Source organism: Amblyomma mixtum, chromosome 4 (genome assembly GCF_055824585.1).
Source record: "Amblyomma mixtum isolate Tamu chromosome 4, ASM5582458v1, whole genome shotgun sequence".
NCBI classification, from domain to species: domain Eukaryota; kingdom Metazoa; phylum Arthropoda; class Arachnida; order Ixodida; family Ixodidae; genus Amblyomma; species Amblyomma mixtum.
The window spans coordinates 105,540,145-105,557,747 of record NC_143015.1 but is presented as its reverse complement, the minus strand read 5'-3'; the positions used below and the strand labels follow the sequence as shown (position 1 = coordinate 105,557,747).

General features: G+C 45.8%; 2 protein-coding genes across 2 annotated transcripts in view; both read right to left on the bottom strand.

Moving 5' to 3' along the window:
- The window catches only part of LOC149347703 (multiple inositol polyphosphate phosphatase 1-like), a 61,552-nt gene that overhangs the window by 22,924 nt on the left and 21,025 nt on the right, over window positions 1-17,603 (bottom strand). The window lies entirely within an intron of this gene.
- Window positions 5,824-8,689, bottom strand: LOC149347704 (lewis-type alpha-(1,3)-fucosyltransferase-like). The gene has a single exon (XM_089585649.1). The coding sequence runs from the start codon at window positions 7,240-7,242 to the stop codon at window positions 6,148-6,150; it is 1,095 nt and encodes a 364-aa protein (XP_089441775.1). The 5' UTR covers window positions 7,243-8,689; the 3' UTR covers window positions 5,824-6,147.

Here is a 17,603-nt window from a genome sequence, read left to right as displayed (position 1 = left end):
CAATTCGGGTGCTTGCTGCCTCCTCATCAACGCTGGCGCCTCTCGTGACTCGTTTTCCTTTAAGGGGAAGTCAAATTTCTTTTTTTTTTTTACAACGTTTTCGCTTGTTGTGTAAATCGTGAAATTCAAAGAGAGCTTGCGTCAACGTTGCCAGTTTAAACCAGTCACGCGCCTCATGATCCACTAAGAGTTTCAAACTGCACTACATTATTTGTGAGAATGATTTTGTCCAGCGTAATGGACTTGGAACTGACAAGATATTCCATATTTTCTCTTTCACTGCTCACCACTATCACGAGCAGACTTTATATTCACAAATTGCTGTTTTACTGTTATAGCAGCGGCAGTGGCACTTGGCGAAAATGCTGGCGTCGGCCCTACGTGGGAAGCCTCGATGGGTGAAGCCTCCAACCTTCAGAAGCAGCGCATACCCACCCACCACACCCACTCACCCCAACCCTTTATCTACCTCCCCACCCGCCAACTCTACTCTACAGAAGCGTCGCCTAACACCAGCGCACCAACCTCTATCTTCCAAAAGGCCTCCATGCACCCAATAGCACAGCGAAAAAGCGAAAGAAAAATCGAATTGTAAGATTAAGGATTTTTGCCGAAGATTGTACACTGTGTAGAAAATTAAGCCCAGAGATTGACTTCTGCGCGGAGAGTGACCTTCACAAAAAGTTGGAAGGCACACTTAAAGCTTCGCCTTGAGGGTATGACGGGATATCGTAACGGGTTAATTCCCATGTATGCAGAAGTTCATTCTCTACTTTACATTTATGGATCCCTGGAGTGGGGGGGTATAAATCGCATGCCAGGTCAACATTACAGTATGTGTGCACCATGTGGGACCCTTCTACTGAAAAAGACAAAAAAAAAACGAAACTGGAAAAAGTGCAGATATTGGCAGCCCGATACGTGCTCGGCAGACCAATTCGTGAAAGGCAGTTTAGTTCAACCCATGCACAATATGATTCATGCACAATATGATTCACTTGATGCTATTCCCCGCAACACCTTCCTCTTTACACCTAATCACACATCGGCGCTAAATTGGCAACATTAAATTCATGAGTACAAATGCAACTCCGTAACATTCAAAGAAGCGTTCTTTCCAAAAACAATTCGGCAATGGAATCGCTTGCCTACCACTGTTTTGTACGGCTTTCTCCCAGCGACACGTTTTGTGCTTCTTTAAAAAAGGATAAAATGTTTTCTTTCGTGACGATTACCTGACAGATGAGTACAGAGCCCAAGCAGGAATACTGTTTCGGAGTTTTTCCTTCCATCTTCGTCTTCCCTTTCCAAGCAGCACAAGTAATGGGCCCAATATTGGAAACGTATTGGCAAAGGCTGACCCTATAAAAGACCAGAGTGAGACCATTCATTTCTATATTGGGCCGTTTACCTGTGCTGCTTGGGAATTTTGATGATAATGAAGACTCATTTTCACAAACTATGTTGTACACGGCGTCAACTCTTCTCACTTTCTCGCTCGATTTGTGCGAAAGCTCTACTTCACGAGGCCTAACTGGCTCACCGAGTTTGTGTGAAGCTTGACCTTGAAGGTGACGGAAAACTTGATGGCAAAATGGAAAAGAAAGACAGTGTACCGGTTCGTTGGTTCAGTGGTATCAGCGAATGATGATGGCAAACTGTCTCTTCATCTAGCGTATAGGGAAGCCATACTGAGGCTTCTATTGCAATACGAAACGTATCCGCGCAGAGGAGATATGGAGGTGAACAGAAGTAGGGTATCTGTGTACATAAAATACGATTTCTGTGCTTCGGCAGCTAAGAGGAGACTGCAGAAACAGCAAATGAGGTTCAGGAAACCGAAACGGTGTATGTGGTATTTTTTTCTGCATTTCCTGCCTTTTCCGCACTGTTTCATGTTTTCCCCTTCCACATCGCGACCTAATATTACAGTGGTTCAAAGGTCGCACACGGGAAACAAGTGCCTGAAAATTGGCAGTTCACTGTAGCGTCCCGTTTCTTAACCCTGTGAGCATGATAGGAAAAGCGTAATCAGGAAATATAGCAGTTTAGTCCTCAATCCCGAGCCCCGCCCAGGACCGAACCTGGCTCAGGTCCTTCAGTATACAGGCCCGAGCCCGGCCTGGGCCCACAGGCTAAAGGCGAGAACAGGTCCAGGCCTGGCAAGAAACTGCTGTATCCGTGTCGGGACCAGGTAGGGCTCGGGCTTTCGGGTAATCCCGAGCCCCTACAGAGCTCTGCCCCATACATGAAGAATTGTCCGTTAATACGTCCCTGATGCTCAGAACACGCTGTTATTTCCTGCGGATTTGTACCCATCAATGCTTAGTCGTAATTTTTCTTTCATTAGACAGTTTTAGCGTAGCCGCACAGCCGTTGGTAAATACTGCAACCCATTGCTGTTGCTACCGTTTCCAGGCTTGCCTATAGCAACATTTGCCGTACGGTAGCAGTTGCCGTAGTTGCCGTGTTTACCGTACGGTGTGGCGAAAACTGTCTGTTACTTTTAAGGCGAAAACCTTTAATGACTCATCGTTATCGACAGGAGGTTGTCGACAGAAGGTTGCCAGCAGAGGTGCCACGCTTTTCGGTTGGTCGGAATGGTTATGACGTCAGAGTGCGCGGATTCGCAGTAATGAGGTCACCCACGGATGCCTGACGCCCCCTTTTGGAGCAGACGACAACTAGTAAAATCGTTGTCGTCCGCTCCGACAGGGGGCGTAAGGCGTCCGTGGGTGACCACATTACATACCTCACTACTGCGAACAGAGCCATGGATACAACCGAACTCATCGAAGCATAGAGAGAGAGTCGTGCTAAGGAAGCAGTCAAAGTGTGTAGTCAAATAAAGCACTAGTACAGCAAAAACAGTCTCGCAGTCAATGTCAAACAGTGCGCCAGGAAAGGCTTTCGCCTTGCAGCACTTTAGAGAGCCAAAGTGCCCCCTGAATTTTTGCTGTTAATGCTTTCACGTAATTTTTCTTTCGTTACTTTTTTTCTGTTCCTAGTTCATTTTTTTCTCTTTCTCTCTGAGCCGGAACAAGTCTGGGCTCCTCTTAAACCGTCATCTCCAGCTTCAGCGGCCTCGTAATGCTTCCACGATGTTCCACCTGTGCTGCGAAGGGCGAGCGAAACGGGAGTCTGAATAATGCATGCTTACCCCCACGTAGGTGCGGCTTGTGGCAGGAGACACGATGTTTCGTGCGGCAGCTTAAACGGGCGCGCGCCTTAATTCGGCGACCTTGGGAGCGTTGGTGGCCTGCTTCAGAGCTCGTAAGAGCCCAAAGGAGACGTCAGATTGCCTCGCCACGACGACCCATTCGCTCGACGTGGTTTGCTACACTCGCTATATGGAGAATCGGGTTGCGCAAACGACCATTTGGTGCTCGTATACGAACGATCCAGTGACAACAAGAAATTTCGCCACACCCTTGATGACGCTACCCCCCTTTTTTAGCGCCTCGGTCACACTCCGTAGTAGTCGACATATATTGTGGCAAGGAATCGTTAAACAGAGGCTTAGCGGCGTTGAGATTTTGGATCGCGTCCATGGAATTCGCTTGTGTTGACCGAGCAAAGAGAACGGAAGTCTACGCAGCACCAGCTTAGTGAAACTAACATCTTGGCTTTTATTTTAATATTATTCTGCGTTTTATTGACCTCGTGAACGACGCTTATGAGTTAAGTTAGCATCGTGGGCTGGTTCGCGCTCACGCTATCAAAAACGATGTGTCACTTTTCGGGCGCCTGTAACCTGTACAACGATGCATCAGAGTGCCATCTATGAAATTCGTTATTGAACAAGTATCCCGTAATTAGACTAAACGAAGCATGATTATCCATTAGTGGCAGAGAAGTTGCAGGTTTCCTTCAATACAATTTTGAGCATATGTTTCTGGTCTGCCCTATTTAGTGACATGTCTGGTGGTACATAGCTAGCCAGGAGTTAGCTTATGTGATCTTACTCCTAAGTTAGTGCTTTTAGGTGTCTTGCGCATTGCATGAGCGATCGTTTTACTAAACTATTGATCGCTGTCAGCCAGGCATCAAGTATCATGCCAGTCAAGTTCAAGGATTGGTTTCAATATCGGAAGCCCACCCGCTTAATGTCGGTAAAGCACAATTTCAAAATAATTAAAATCGTATCACGCCACCTCTCATTGTATAATTAATCTGTCGAGCACCACAAGGCTGTAGTATTATTGCAACCAACAGAGGAACGCAAAGAATAAAAAGCAGACATGATGGTAGTCATGTAAGGCGACGCATACAACGGTAACCTTGAAAGATCGAATAAAAGATTTAGACAAGTTCTACTGCATAAAACGAAAAGATTAACAAACTACACAGTACCAGAGGGCAGCTAGGGTAAAATAAAAGAGAAATTAATTTATGAGCCACTCCGAGAAAGCAACTTAGCGTACATGTCTGTAAGAACACGCCCCTAACCTCGATATTAGGGCTGGGTGCTTACTTTCTTAATTTCTTCTGCAACCCGCAAGGCAACCAAACAGTTATGCATATTCCAACTGTACATGGCAAAATAAATTATGATGAAAAGTTTGCGGGGATAAGGTGGCCGCAGCTGGCACAGGAGAGATATGAGAGAAGTCTGTCCTGCAATGTATGTAGTCGGGCTGATGATGACTTGGCGAAATTACTTTTGGGTAGTAATTGCATTGCTAATTGCTTTCCTACAATAAAAAACTACAATTAGATTAATGTACAATTACTGCCTGCAGAAAGCTCTGATATTACGTGTCAACAAATTCTTAACAGTAATGCAGGTATTTTCGATTTACTATTTGCTTTAGTTTTGATGCCTACAAATACGCGCACTGGATAGCTCCCACACGCATTTCAAGTTTATTATTTTGTCGTTCACGAGGACAAACTGAGCTCCAAAGTTGGCGGCGTAAATTTTTACTCGCTTTGCCAGCACGACGGAAAATTCGAGTTATACAAAAAACAGTGTCGCATTTATAACAAATGTATTTCGTACGCATCTAATTACTTTTACTGCGAAATCGCAGAACCAAAGTAAATTATTAAGTTACTAAATTATTAGACTAGAAAAGGAATTCATTACATTGCAGTATTACGGAAAAAAGTAAATCAACTGCTACAATTTCATTAGCGTGATTTAATTTCCGCCGTGCTTGATTCCAACCGAATTTAAGGCAATATACAGGCTAAGTATCGTTTAAAAAGTGGAGATATGAGACTATTGCTACCAGACTGCAGCTAATAGCACCTGCTTTGGCCCGCTGGTAACAAATGCGTTCAAGATGAGTGGTGACAACTGTATTATAAACATGTTCCAAACGGTTCAGTGGTGTTACGGTTTTTCTAACTCTGTATACCTTCCACAACAGGCAAAAGGCTACAGATCCACCATCAACGAAACGAAAGCTGAACAAAAGTCTTGCTGTGTAGACATGCCTCGTACCGTGGTTTAAATATATAGTACAGTTTGCTTTACCCGTGCTATCAAGCCTGCTTCAGTTCCTCGTTGCATATATTGCCGTAAATTTCTTTTCCACGGTCCCGAGGTACGTACGTCAATGTTTTCCACGCAACACGCCGATCACGAGACTCCATGTCGCTTTCTAAGTCTCATGTCCAGATTCGTGGCCAAAAATTCTGAAAATTCAAAAATTGCGAATGCTATGGAGATATTGAAGGTGACGGTTCATTCTTCTGATATGTAGCGAAATCTTTCTTTTAAGAGTTTACATCGATCGCACCGAACTGTTAAGACTGCCATAGAAAACTAACAGGGCGATAGCAAAATCGTTAATGGAAAAAAATTCAAGACTGCCGTCGGGTTATGTGCGGATATATTGCATGTTATAGTGAAACCATAAAATGTAGGAAAAAATTGCGTGCATAAAAGGTTTCCCGCTCAAAAATGCTTTTGTCCAGAATTGTTGGGCATGTTCACGCCAATTCCTCACATCCGTCGTCACTGAAGTACCGTCCTTTACAGCGAAAAGTCTTCACCACAATTTTCTGTTAACTAATCCCGAAATCCTTTTGATCCAGATTAAGTAAAACATCACGCAACAAAAGGGAGCACAGGTTTGCCACACAGTGTCCACTACCACGAACCTGCAATCATTCCGCAAGGCAAATCATGGAACACGGTCAAGAGAGGATCTGCTCCCAACTGGAACAGTGGGCGTCCTCCAGGAACCACTCTAGGAACCTGCCGTAGGTGAACCTGCGGCCCGAGGCCACATCATCGTGCAGCTTCGCACAGAGCTTGCAGGCCGCGTTCTCGTACTTGAGTTCCGTGTGTTCCTTCCATAGGAAGTACGAGTCGTACCAGTACGGCTTGGCAGCCACGTTGGCCAGATACTCGCCGAGCCTCTCCGGCGAATCGAACTGCAGAGCGTCGATGTAGGACCCCGGAGGAGCGAGTCGCGAGTAGTTAGCTCCTCCCATCACCACGGGCACGATGTCGAAGAGTAAGGTCCGGTAGAACTTCTCGGTGACGTAGTCTAAGCAGATGGAGTTCTCGAAGGACAGGTAGAAGCTGTAGTTGCGAGCCGCCTCCTTGAGACACACGTCGGAGGCCTTCGGTTGACATTCCAAGTCTCCGCACTTTCCGAACACGTCCACCCCGATGACCTTACGGAGTCGGGTCACGTATGTCTCCCGCCTGCTGTCGGTCTTGCAATGAGAAACCATCCAGACGGCTAATGCCTTCCGCTTGGACACCTCCTGAAGTTTCGAATCTACCTCACCAGTCGCCAACGGCTTCTTAGCAGTCCTTGTCTTGAATTTCTTTCTCCTTTTCCTTGCATGGAACGCGTATCCGTAGCGAGTGGTGACGTCAGAGTCACTCCGGTACGTCATGGTCATGTTGAAGAGTCCGTCCAGCTTTCGGAGAATGTGAACAGGCGCAGCCGTGGGAGGCTCGAGGCTAAAGAAGATCCAGCGCTGCTCTTCGGACCGTAGTGAGGGCATGTCGTCCAGCTGAATGTCCTTGCCGTGGAACAGCACGGCGCTGCTGTAGGTCAGGTAGCTACGCTGACGGGTAAATAGGCAAGAGTAAGGGCAGGCCGCATCGACCACGTCCTCCTTGAAGTACGGGTAGTTCGGTTTGCCGCACCATGTCGTCCAGAGAAGCACTACAAGTGGTCGCTCCCTTGTGGCTGCTCGGAGGATTACATACACGGTGCAGATTACAAGGGTGACTAGGGATATCTTCAGGATGAACACCTTACGCAGTGCCATGATGTCAGGAAGCTTCTCGATGGAGGTTCAGGTACGGAGTTGGAAGGTGTGCAGCGCTGACCCAGATTTGCCAATCTGTCGCATTACTAACACATTAAAGTACTTGTCAGTGTTCTAGACAGACGTCCGACCGAATCGGAGGACATTGATTCAAACTCGCATATTCACTTACAAAAAGCCTGCAGTCATTTGAAACAGCGACGACAGTAGCAAACGGGGAGAGCTTATCCAGAACATGTGCTGCGCTGTGTCTCACTCGTTGCAGCTGTCTGAAACACGCTGCAGACAGACACGCACTAATCATCTCGGAGGCGCGATAAGAAGAGTCGCCTGAACAGGAAGGCACTTCGCAAGCCCGTATTGAGGCCTCGTGGGACGGATGCTGGTGCCGCCCACACACGCTCGCTAGGAAGTGCGATAGGAAGGTTCGGTCGATTTCAGCTCTAATTTTTTTATTGCAACATAATGTTCGGGGTCATTTCAAGAGGGTTCTGATTGGGCACGGGGCTAAGCTCTGATTATTATTACTATTATTATGACATAAGAGGCCCATGGCTCCATCTTTCTGCGGCTATAACGGCGGTGACTCCCAGCACGCATTCGCGTTGCAGCTGATTCTGCTTGTTCGTGTCTGAGCGTACTCTCGAATAACGGATTCAGGAAAGAGTGAAAGGTAAAAGCAACGTAAGAGGGACAGATGCTTGCAGGTGCCCCAGTTATCGAGAAGTACACAAAGAATCAATCCTCCAACTTGTCTCGTTTTGAATTTTACAATGCTGCCAAATCTTTGAGCGTAGAGAGTGCCAACAAGAACTACGCATGCAGCCACGGCTGACTGAAAAATTTCTACAGTATAAAGCTAAATAGACTGCCAATTAAGGTAAAGGAGCTAGGAGTAATTAATCTATAATGCATAATAAGCTCGCTTCAGTAAAAGAGCTCCTTTAGGGAAGAAAGCAAGTCCAGGGAAGGAGAATACAAGGTGGCATATAGGGGGCAATATTTCCTGACGGGTTTTACCTTGCTGCTTTTTTGTCTCTCTAATTATTAATTATGTAGTGTGGTTAGCGTAGCTAATTTTCTGGGCGTTTGCGTCGTTGGACACTTCGCTTCATAAGTGTGCGTGATACTCGGATAATCAACCACAATGGGTGGATGATATAAGCTTTGCTAGGTCTGGAAGGAACAGAAAAAAAAACGAAAAAAAAACAGTACATAATCCTTATCTGACTTTCCAGATATATTACATACTGATAGCCAAATGGCCTTTGTCTGCTGTCCTTCATTTTCTGCCTCTATTTTTTTTACTATATTGTGTTACTATACTATATTGGGTTACTATATTATTTTTGTCTTACTATTTCGTGTTACTATTTTTGTGGAATATTGCGTGCTACTATATTCCTGCCACTACTAGTTCTTTGACAACCACTATTACTACCACTACTACAACTACCACCACCACTATTACTACTACTACTACTACTACTACTACTACTACTACTACTACTACTACTACTACTACTACTACTACTACAACTACCACCACCACTATTACTACTACTACTACTACTACTACAACTACCACCACCACTATTACTACTACTACTACCACTACTACTACTACTACTGCTACCACTACTACTACCACCAACACCACCACTACTTTTTATCATCACCACCATCACAACTACTACTATTACTACTACTACTACTACTGCTACTACTACTACTGCTACTACTACTGCTACTACTACTACTACTATTACTACTACTAATACTACTACTGCTACTACTACTGTTACTGCTACTGCTACTACTACTGCTACTACTACTGCTGCGCTGGAGGGCAGGGAAGATGGGAGGTTTCCGTCCTGCTTTGTTCATTTTGTGTGGCTACGGCTACTAATAGTACGGCCACTACTAATACCGCTACAACTGCTGCCACGACAGCTGCTGCACCTAACATTACTACTACGACCACTACCACTAATAACACTACTAACGCTACTGCTACCGCGCCCCGTGAGCTCCGTGAAGTACCCCCAATGCATCGTTTGCTTTAAATTAAAAGAAAAGAAGTGGACTGTTCTTTTTGCTAAGTATTGAGGAAGTCCAAAGGTCACAGCTGGAGGCAGTATTATTTTCCTTCTAGTTCTTGCACCGGTTTCGAAATACATGGGACCTGGCGGCGTATCATTGGATGCAATTTCTCATCGATTGCATCGACTGACTTCGCGGGAATCGACTAGACATAGAACAACGGCGCAATGTCTCTCAGATTCTCGCCTACTGACTGTTCAAGTTATCAGGCGCAGGAAACGACGCGCTGAATGCATATAATAACGATATCGTCTAGAGCAATTTTTCCCGCCGCGTTGCCTTGTTTTACCCGGAACAAATGCATGGGTTCGATTCCCGTGGACTCAGAATTACAGTACCCATTAAAGAAATTCCGGAGGCCAAAATTACTCCTTAGTCCTTCATTACAGCGTCCTTCATTGCCGCACTGTTTCTTTGCCGCGTAAAGTTTTGTTAACAAACATGTAATGATACTTTTCTTGGTATCCAAACGCGCGTCATGCGCGGCGGAACACCGTAAAGCCCGTCGCAGCGGCGTACACTGCTCAGTTGAATCTCTAGTGTCGAATCAAAGATATTCGGCTTGCTAAGGTTGCTTATATAAGCACATGTATAGGCGAGCCTCATTCCGAAAATCTATAACTATATAACTTATGTATGGCATATGTATTGCATGTCCAACTTTCTCGCTCAAAAAGTTTTAGAATTGGAAAACTGTAAGAAACTATTACTAAAGGTAATAGTACATTATTCTCATATGTAGCAAAATCTCTCTCTCAAAGTGTTTCCATCGATCGGATCGAACAGTTAAGACTGCCAAAGAAAACCAATGCGGAACGTTTTTGACGATAACAAAAAACGTAATAAAAAAATTGCGGATATATTGATTGTTATATTGAAATCTTCATAACATGATAAAAAAAATGCGTTCATAATGCTTGGCTTGGCTTGTTGGGGTTTAACGTCTCAAAGCAACCCAGGCGCTATGAGGGACGCCGTAGTGAAGGGCTCCGGATATTTAACGTGCACTGACATCGCACAGTATATGGGCCTCGAGAATTTCGCCTCCATCGAAATTCGGCCGCCGCGGCCGGGATCGAACCCGCGTCTTTCGGGTGAGCAGCCGAGCGCCGTAACCACTGAGCCACCGCGGCGGGGCGCGTTCGTAAGGGGTTTCCTGGCTCAATAATGCTTTTGTCCAGAATGCTGGGTATGAACTAATGTATGAGACAAGCAAGCATGGTATTGTGTTGATCCAAGTGGGAAATTAACAGCGTAGTCAATGTAGGTTGGATATCATTTTACAATAGAAGACAATTATACATTCCGCCAATGGGATCAGAACCCAAGACCTCCGCATGCTTCGCAAGGTTCTTTACCAACCGTGCTGCTTTCGAGTGTATTTGTGTTGCGCACGGGATAAGCTTAAGAATGCTCACTAGCGCCACCACCTGTTCATAGAGGGCGGAGATGGAACGCACTGTCATAGCCCAATCGCCGTGTAGAACGAGACTGAACGGATGGACGGTAGCCAAAACCGAGGTCCTCGGGAACATTGAACACAAATTAAAGTTCGTCTCTATGGATAAATTTCACGTTTTATACGCACAAAGACACCGCTTTCATCGAAAACGGAACTCTCATAAGATAAAAAGATCAAAAGCAAAAAATGAAATACATGTGGCGCCATCACTGGCCGATTTCGCAAGCAAACTGCGCTGCGTCTACAAAATTTTTAACTGGATCTCAGAGGCCAGGTTACACCGTCATTTACTTGAAAACGGTGATCTTGGAGTCTTTTTCTGTGTAGACATCTCGAGATGGAATCGAAAGGCGGGAAAATTTTGAAATTTAATTTACTCAGCAGTAAATACGTCTTTGCTGCCGGGAAAACATCATCGCAGCCAGAGTGAGCCAAATAATCAATTTTTAGCGAGAACAAAATTGAGTGACGTTCTCAGTGTCTGTTTGCACATTAAAGAAGCAAGCAGGTGGACAGCCAAAAAAAGAACGTATCACGAATTCGGCCTTGATCATGCGGGAGACGACTGTGTATGACATAGAGATGCTGCGTTTTCTTGTTTAACCTGAATCTAATTCAATGCGTGGTTGTCTCGGTAATGAGTGGTACAGGTTCGACTATTGATAAAACCAACTTACTTTAAAGGAGATGAAAATTCAGTTCGAATTATGTAGACTCCTATTGAACGGGAGCTTTTATAATACGATTGATGATGACGGGAGCACAGCGTTAATTCGAATAAACCGGCAGTTCGAATTAAGCGGGTTTGAAGGAAAGAGGGTTCATTGATAGCAACAATTCGGTACTAGGTAGAATGGGACTGGGAAATACACAACGAACTGATAGGTTCGCCTCGCAAAAAAATTACGAGTTCACCTCTTCAAATCGTACAATCGGATGGCCCGCACAATCAAGCACCCCTAATAAACCTTGCACCAAATCGCATCTGTAAACCACTTTTTTTGGTGGGCGAACTTACTCCCCCTACCGCTTCACGTAACAGGAAGCCTTAATAATTAAGTACTGTAATTTCCGGACTATAGTTCGCGCGCGGTGTATAGACCACAGGGCTCAATTTGGTTTGGAAAACAAACTTTTTAATTAATTGTTCACACTCAGCCACAATAGTGCTCACGGACCGGGTGTACAATCCACGGAACAGTACGGGCACCGAAACGTCAATGCTTTTTTTTTATTTTGTTTTCTTTGGCGAGTGTAACTAATTATGTTACAATCGCTATAAAAAATTACGCTTGCAGTCTCAGAATCAGTCAACATGGCAGGTGGAGAAAGCGAGGTTTCTCCATTCTGTATTGAATAAAGGCTCGTCAACTAATTATTTTACGCTCGCTAAAGAAGTTATGCATGCGGTATTAGAATCCGCCTTCATTTCAGTTGGAAAAAAGCAAGGTCTCCTTTCTATATTGACAAAAGGCTCGCTAACTAATTACTTTACAGTAGCTATAGAAATTATGCATGCAGTTTTAGAACCTGTCATAATTCCAATGCTAAGGGAGGACTATCCCTGACTATAGAAAACGGGGATTATCCCCTTTCATCTGCAACTCCCTGCGTTGTCACACTAGCTGAATCATGTTGATTTCTTAACAGAAAATTGTGAAAGTGTTTGGGTATGCATAGAAAAATCGCATTTACAGATGGCTAAGAATCTTATCATTGGAGTGGTCTACCGATCGCTTTCAGCACTATACCAAGAGTTTTGTTCTGATTTTGACCGCATACTTTGTTCTTTTTTAAATGATAATGCTGATGTAATCATTATGGGTGATTTTAATATTGATGTATCAAATAACAATTGCCCGTCTTGCTATGAATATGTTTCTTGTTATACTAGTTACGGGTATACGTGTCTTGTTGACTTACCCACGAGAGTAACAGAACACAGTGCTACAATTATTGACCATTTGTTAACTAATGTCCGTGTTTGTAGTTCTTTCGTTATAGAGGCCGACATTACTGATCATTATCCTGTGCTGTTTACAATGTCAAACTATTTGAAAATTTCTAATAAGCATTATAATCGGAGATTTTTTAATCACTCGCGGTTTGTAAATAATGTATGTGCTATTGACTGGTCGTCTGTATATTCATCTAGCTGCACTAATGACAGCCATAACCAATTTGTTCAACTTTACACAGAAGCAATGACGTCTGCGACCACCTCTTACTCTGTTACTGCTAAGCACAAAACCCCACGAAATCCTTGGGTATCGAACTCGGTCTTACTTTGCATTAAAAAGAAATACAATATGTATAGAAAACTAAAAAAACAACCCTTTAATGCATCATTAAGACGCCGGTATTCAGAGTACTCAAGAATTTTAAACAATGTGCTCTTTGCTGCAAAAAAAGCCTACTTCAGTGATCAGGTCCGTTTTAAAGGGGTCGTGAAATGTTTTCCGAAAATTTTGAACGACGCGTGTATTTGGAATTCTGACCCTTCATTCTATAGTATACCTTGGTTCGTTTCATCGTCTGGGTTGATTGAATAGCGAAAAAAACTAAATTTCGGTTTCCCAGCGCGCGTCCCCCTCAACTCACCGCAAACGTCATTTTAAGAAGCCAATCAGAGGCTTCTGTCGTCAACACAAAATGGCGGCTTAGCGAGGCCTGTTTAGCCATAGTTGACCGAGGTTACAGCACGCATATTGACTCGAATGTGGCACCGTCGTCTGCTCAGAATGGTGTCTGCTAGCTGTCAAGCTGACACATGTGCGAAAACTTAGCCGGCGCGCCGCACCAGTCGCCGCTTGCGAACTGCCGCCTACTGCAAGCAGGGACACGGAGCGGCAAGCATCTCTGCGCCACTAGACTCATGCCCGGGCCACATCCGGTGTAACACTTTGCCACCGCACACCAGCGCCTGCGCGCTGCTTGGCTACCGAAGTTCGCACCAGAAAAGACAAGATAGCGATGTTATCAGAAAGACTGCCGGCTGTACTCGGGCAGCGACAAAGCATGCCTGCCCACGTAGCGCGCTTTCGGCAGCGGCGCTGGACGAGGGCGCGCCGGGCGACGAACTGCACTGCTCTCTGGCTGCCCTGGTCGTCGCTAGGCCTGTTTCGCACATCGAAGCCGCGGTGGACAGCGCTTCGGAAGTAGCCTGGGTTATAATAAAATGCCTGCTTTTGGCATCGTATTACAGTTGCTGCTTCTACCAGCAACTCGGCATTATTCAACGATCCTCAAAAATGATCTATTTTCCACACTTCTTGCTCCCACAGTTTATTATTTACGTGAATAAAAATCTTTAGCTCATTTTTATGACGCCAGCGGACGGGATCCAGGCTTGCCGGCCGGCCTGCAGACTCGCTGTATTTCACATTCGCACCAGAAAAGACAAAACAGCCATGCTATCAGAAAGGCTGCCTGTTATATTCGAGCAGTGGCAGCATGCCGAGCTTTCGGCAACGACGCCGCCTGCGGACGCGCCGGGCGATGAACTGCGAGGCTTGCCGGCGGCCCTGGTCGTCGCTAAGCCTACCTGGTTTTGCATCGATACTATCGATACCGCAGCTGAGGGAGCTTCGGAACTGGTCAGCGCTGTAAAAGGTACTACTCTCGTCACCCCTTTAACTGTGAACCTGTCCCATAATAAAATAAAGATATGCTCGATTTCCGCGACGCCAGCGGAGCTAGCAAATGCCAGCTATGCGAGCGGCGACCAGGCAGTAAATAAAGCGGTCATGGGATGAAATTTGCTTGTATCGCCGAATTAAATACTGCCAGCAACTCGGCATCAGCCAACGATCCTCAAAAATGATTCATTTTTGGCATTCATCTATTCCAGTGCTTGTTATGAGCGTGAACAAATAATACTAGCGTGTTTTTCTGACTCCGGCGGCCGGCATCTAGGCTGACAGGCCGGCCCCGAGAAACGCGCCCCCACGTCATTATGACGCTGGCGCTCTGCGCGTTCGCATTCTGCCCCTTGTCAGTGCGACGCGCCGCGTGCGGCCTGTCATTGACATCGGTTGGGCGCAGGCGGCGAGCTGCTGTCAGTCGTTTACGCCGCTCGCAACGGCACGTCGCGCGCCCGGCAAGTAGCAGTGATGCCGACAGCCCGCGGCACCTCTGCTTGCGGGAGCCCCGACCGTGAACCTCCGAACCCGGTCGTGGACTCGAGTATTCATCTCTATAGCAAGGGGTGGGTTGACTCGCAGCCCCATCTGGAAATTATGCCGAACACGCTTCTGGAATATATTTTTCTGCAGCAAAGAACAGAAGCGCGGAGCCGTTGCGCGCCGCGATAGCTGACTCGTTCGTATCGAGTTCATGTAAACAGAGAGTCGTCGAGATTGGCTGACCTTGCTCAGCTCGATTCTCTGACTCAAACCACCGCTGTCAAGGAACACCACCTAGATAGGTTCACGTAAGCAAGGCTATGTAGAGCCGCTGATACTGAAGCCAAGAAGGATGGAGAAGCAGAACCGAAACCGAAACTTGTCCCAGGTCAGTGATTGATGTATGACCACGCGCTGCAGTTTAACAGAGTGCAATTACGCGTCAAAATAATTGGAAAACTTTGTTTTACTTTCTCAATTTCTCATAAAGCTATTATTTTAGGGCAAACGAAAGTTGACGATATCTCTACGTTTCTGAAGATCTTAAAATGACGTAGTCGAGTAGTGCGTGTGCCAGCCGATGGCGGCACATGGTCGTTTCATGAGCACAAAAAGGCAGCGATTTCGAACGGGCTTTATTAAATGCAGACTCAATATTGAGTCGAAATATTTCGGAATCAGCATGTCTAATGTTTATGGAAGCAGTAAAAATTAAAACCGGGCAGCTTCATTTTCTTTTCACAACCCCTTTAATGGAAAGGATTCAAAGAAAAACTGGAGTATCGTGAACAAATACCTTGGCAGAGAAAGAAAGCAACAATTGCCTGATAAAGTAGCATATAATGGCACAACACATACGTCACCAGAGGATATCTGTGCAGCTTTTAGCGATTACTTTTCGTCAATAAAAAATATAAATCCAACCGAACCCTGTGCCACATGCCTCGTCCGACCAACTGGCTCATTTTATCTTTTTCCTACAGATGGTGATGAGGTAAAGTCAGCAATAACCGGCATGCGTAATGCTTCTTGTGGCATTGATAACATTTCAGCCCAAAGTGCTAAACTGGTGATAGAAATAATATCTCCAGTGCTAGCCCATATTGTCAATTTAATTTTCTCGACAGGCGTTTTTCCGGCAAAAATGAAAGTAGCAAAAGTTCTTCCATTATACAAACCTACAACTATGTTAAAAATTTCCTTTCCGACAGAGTGGCCCAAATTAACTTCGGGGAAAGTAAATCAGACTACATAGAGCTAGGTAGCAAGGGGACCCCGCAGGGATCTGTACTGTCCCCGCTTCTTTTCAACGTGGCCATGATCGGGCTTCCTAGCAAACTAGCAGCGATTGAAGGTCTCAGTCATTGCATGTATGCGGATGACATTACTATGTGGATTGGCAAAGGAACTGACGGTCAAATAGAGGAGACTCTCCAAATGGCGATAGGAGAAGTTGAAAAGTATGTAAATGATAGGGGGCTTAGGTGCTCCCCGCAAAAATCGGAAATGCTTTTTTACCAACCAAAGAGGAAATCACGGTCGGATCCCCCGCGGATATCTCTTAAGGCTCAGGGACTCGATATCCCGACGGTGGACAGGATTAGAGTCTTAGGGCTGTACATTCAAAACAACGGTTTCAATGGAGAAGCAATAAAGAAGTTGGAGATATGCGCGCAACAGACTATGCGGCTCATCCGCAGAATCGCAAATAGGCGCTATGGCATGAAAGAAACGAATCTAATCAGATTAGTTCAAGCCTTTGTAATAAGTAAGATTGCTTACGTAGCTCCTTTCCTTAATCTCAAGGCAGCGGAGAAGTCCAAGCTGGAAGGGATCATTCGCAGAAGTGTCAAGCAGGCGCTGGGTTTACCAATTCGGACCCCCACCGCAAAACTTTTAGAACTAGGTCTTCACAACACATTGGATGAAATTGTGGAAGGCGTGACAGTCTCGCAGTACGAAAGGCTGTCGGGAAGCGTTACAGGCAGGCAAATCCTCGCGAAACTAGGAATAAATTACGAGAGTCAGCGAGGTCCGAAAGTGGACATGCTTAAGAGCGTGCGCGATAGGCTGATGATCCCACCACTACCGAAAAACATGCATCCCGTCCACCACAAGGATCGCAGAGAGAAACGGGCTGAAGCCCTCGGCAAATGTTTCAAAAACTATCCGATAGAAGACGTGGCCTACGTGGACGCAGCTAATTGCGGGAGGGGGAGAATGGTGATAGCGGTAGCTAGCGCCGAGACATATCTCCGAGCCGGCGCTTCGATCACGACGGACAGTCCCGAAATTGCAGAAGAAGCCGCCATCGCACTTGCAATAGTGGGCACGGATGCGTCAATGATAGTCAGTGACTCAAATGTAGCAGTGATGAACTTTGCCAAGGGGAGGGTCTCCCCTCTGACGAACGGAATCCTGCGGACTGCAAGGGACGACCGCAAAATTCGCATAGTCTGGACACCTGCACACGCATTCCTGGCTGGAAATGAAGCAGCTCACGAACTGGCTCGAGGTCTTGCTTTCCGAGCCAGTGGCCATACCGAGGGCTTCGCAGACAGGGATCGTCTTGTAGGTTACAGAGAAATCACACAACATTATAGGCTCAATCGAACAAAGTACCCCGCTGCTGATAAATCATTGACAAAGAGTCAGGCCACCTCTTGGCGCCG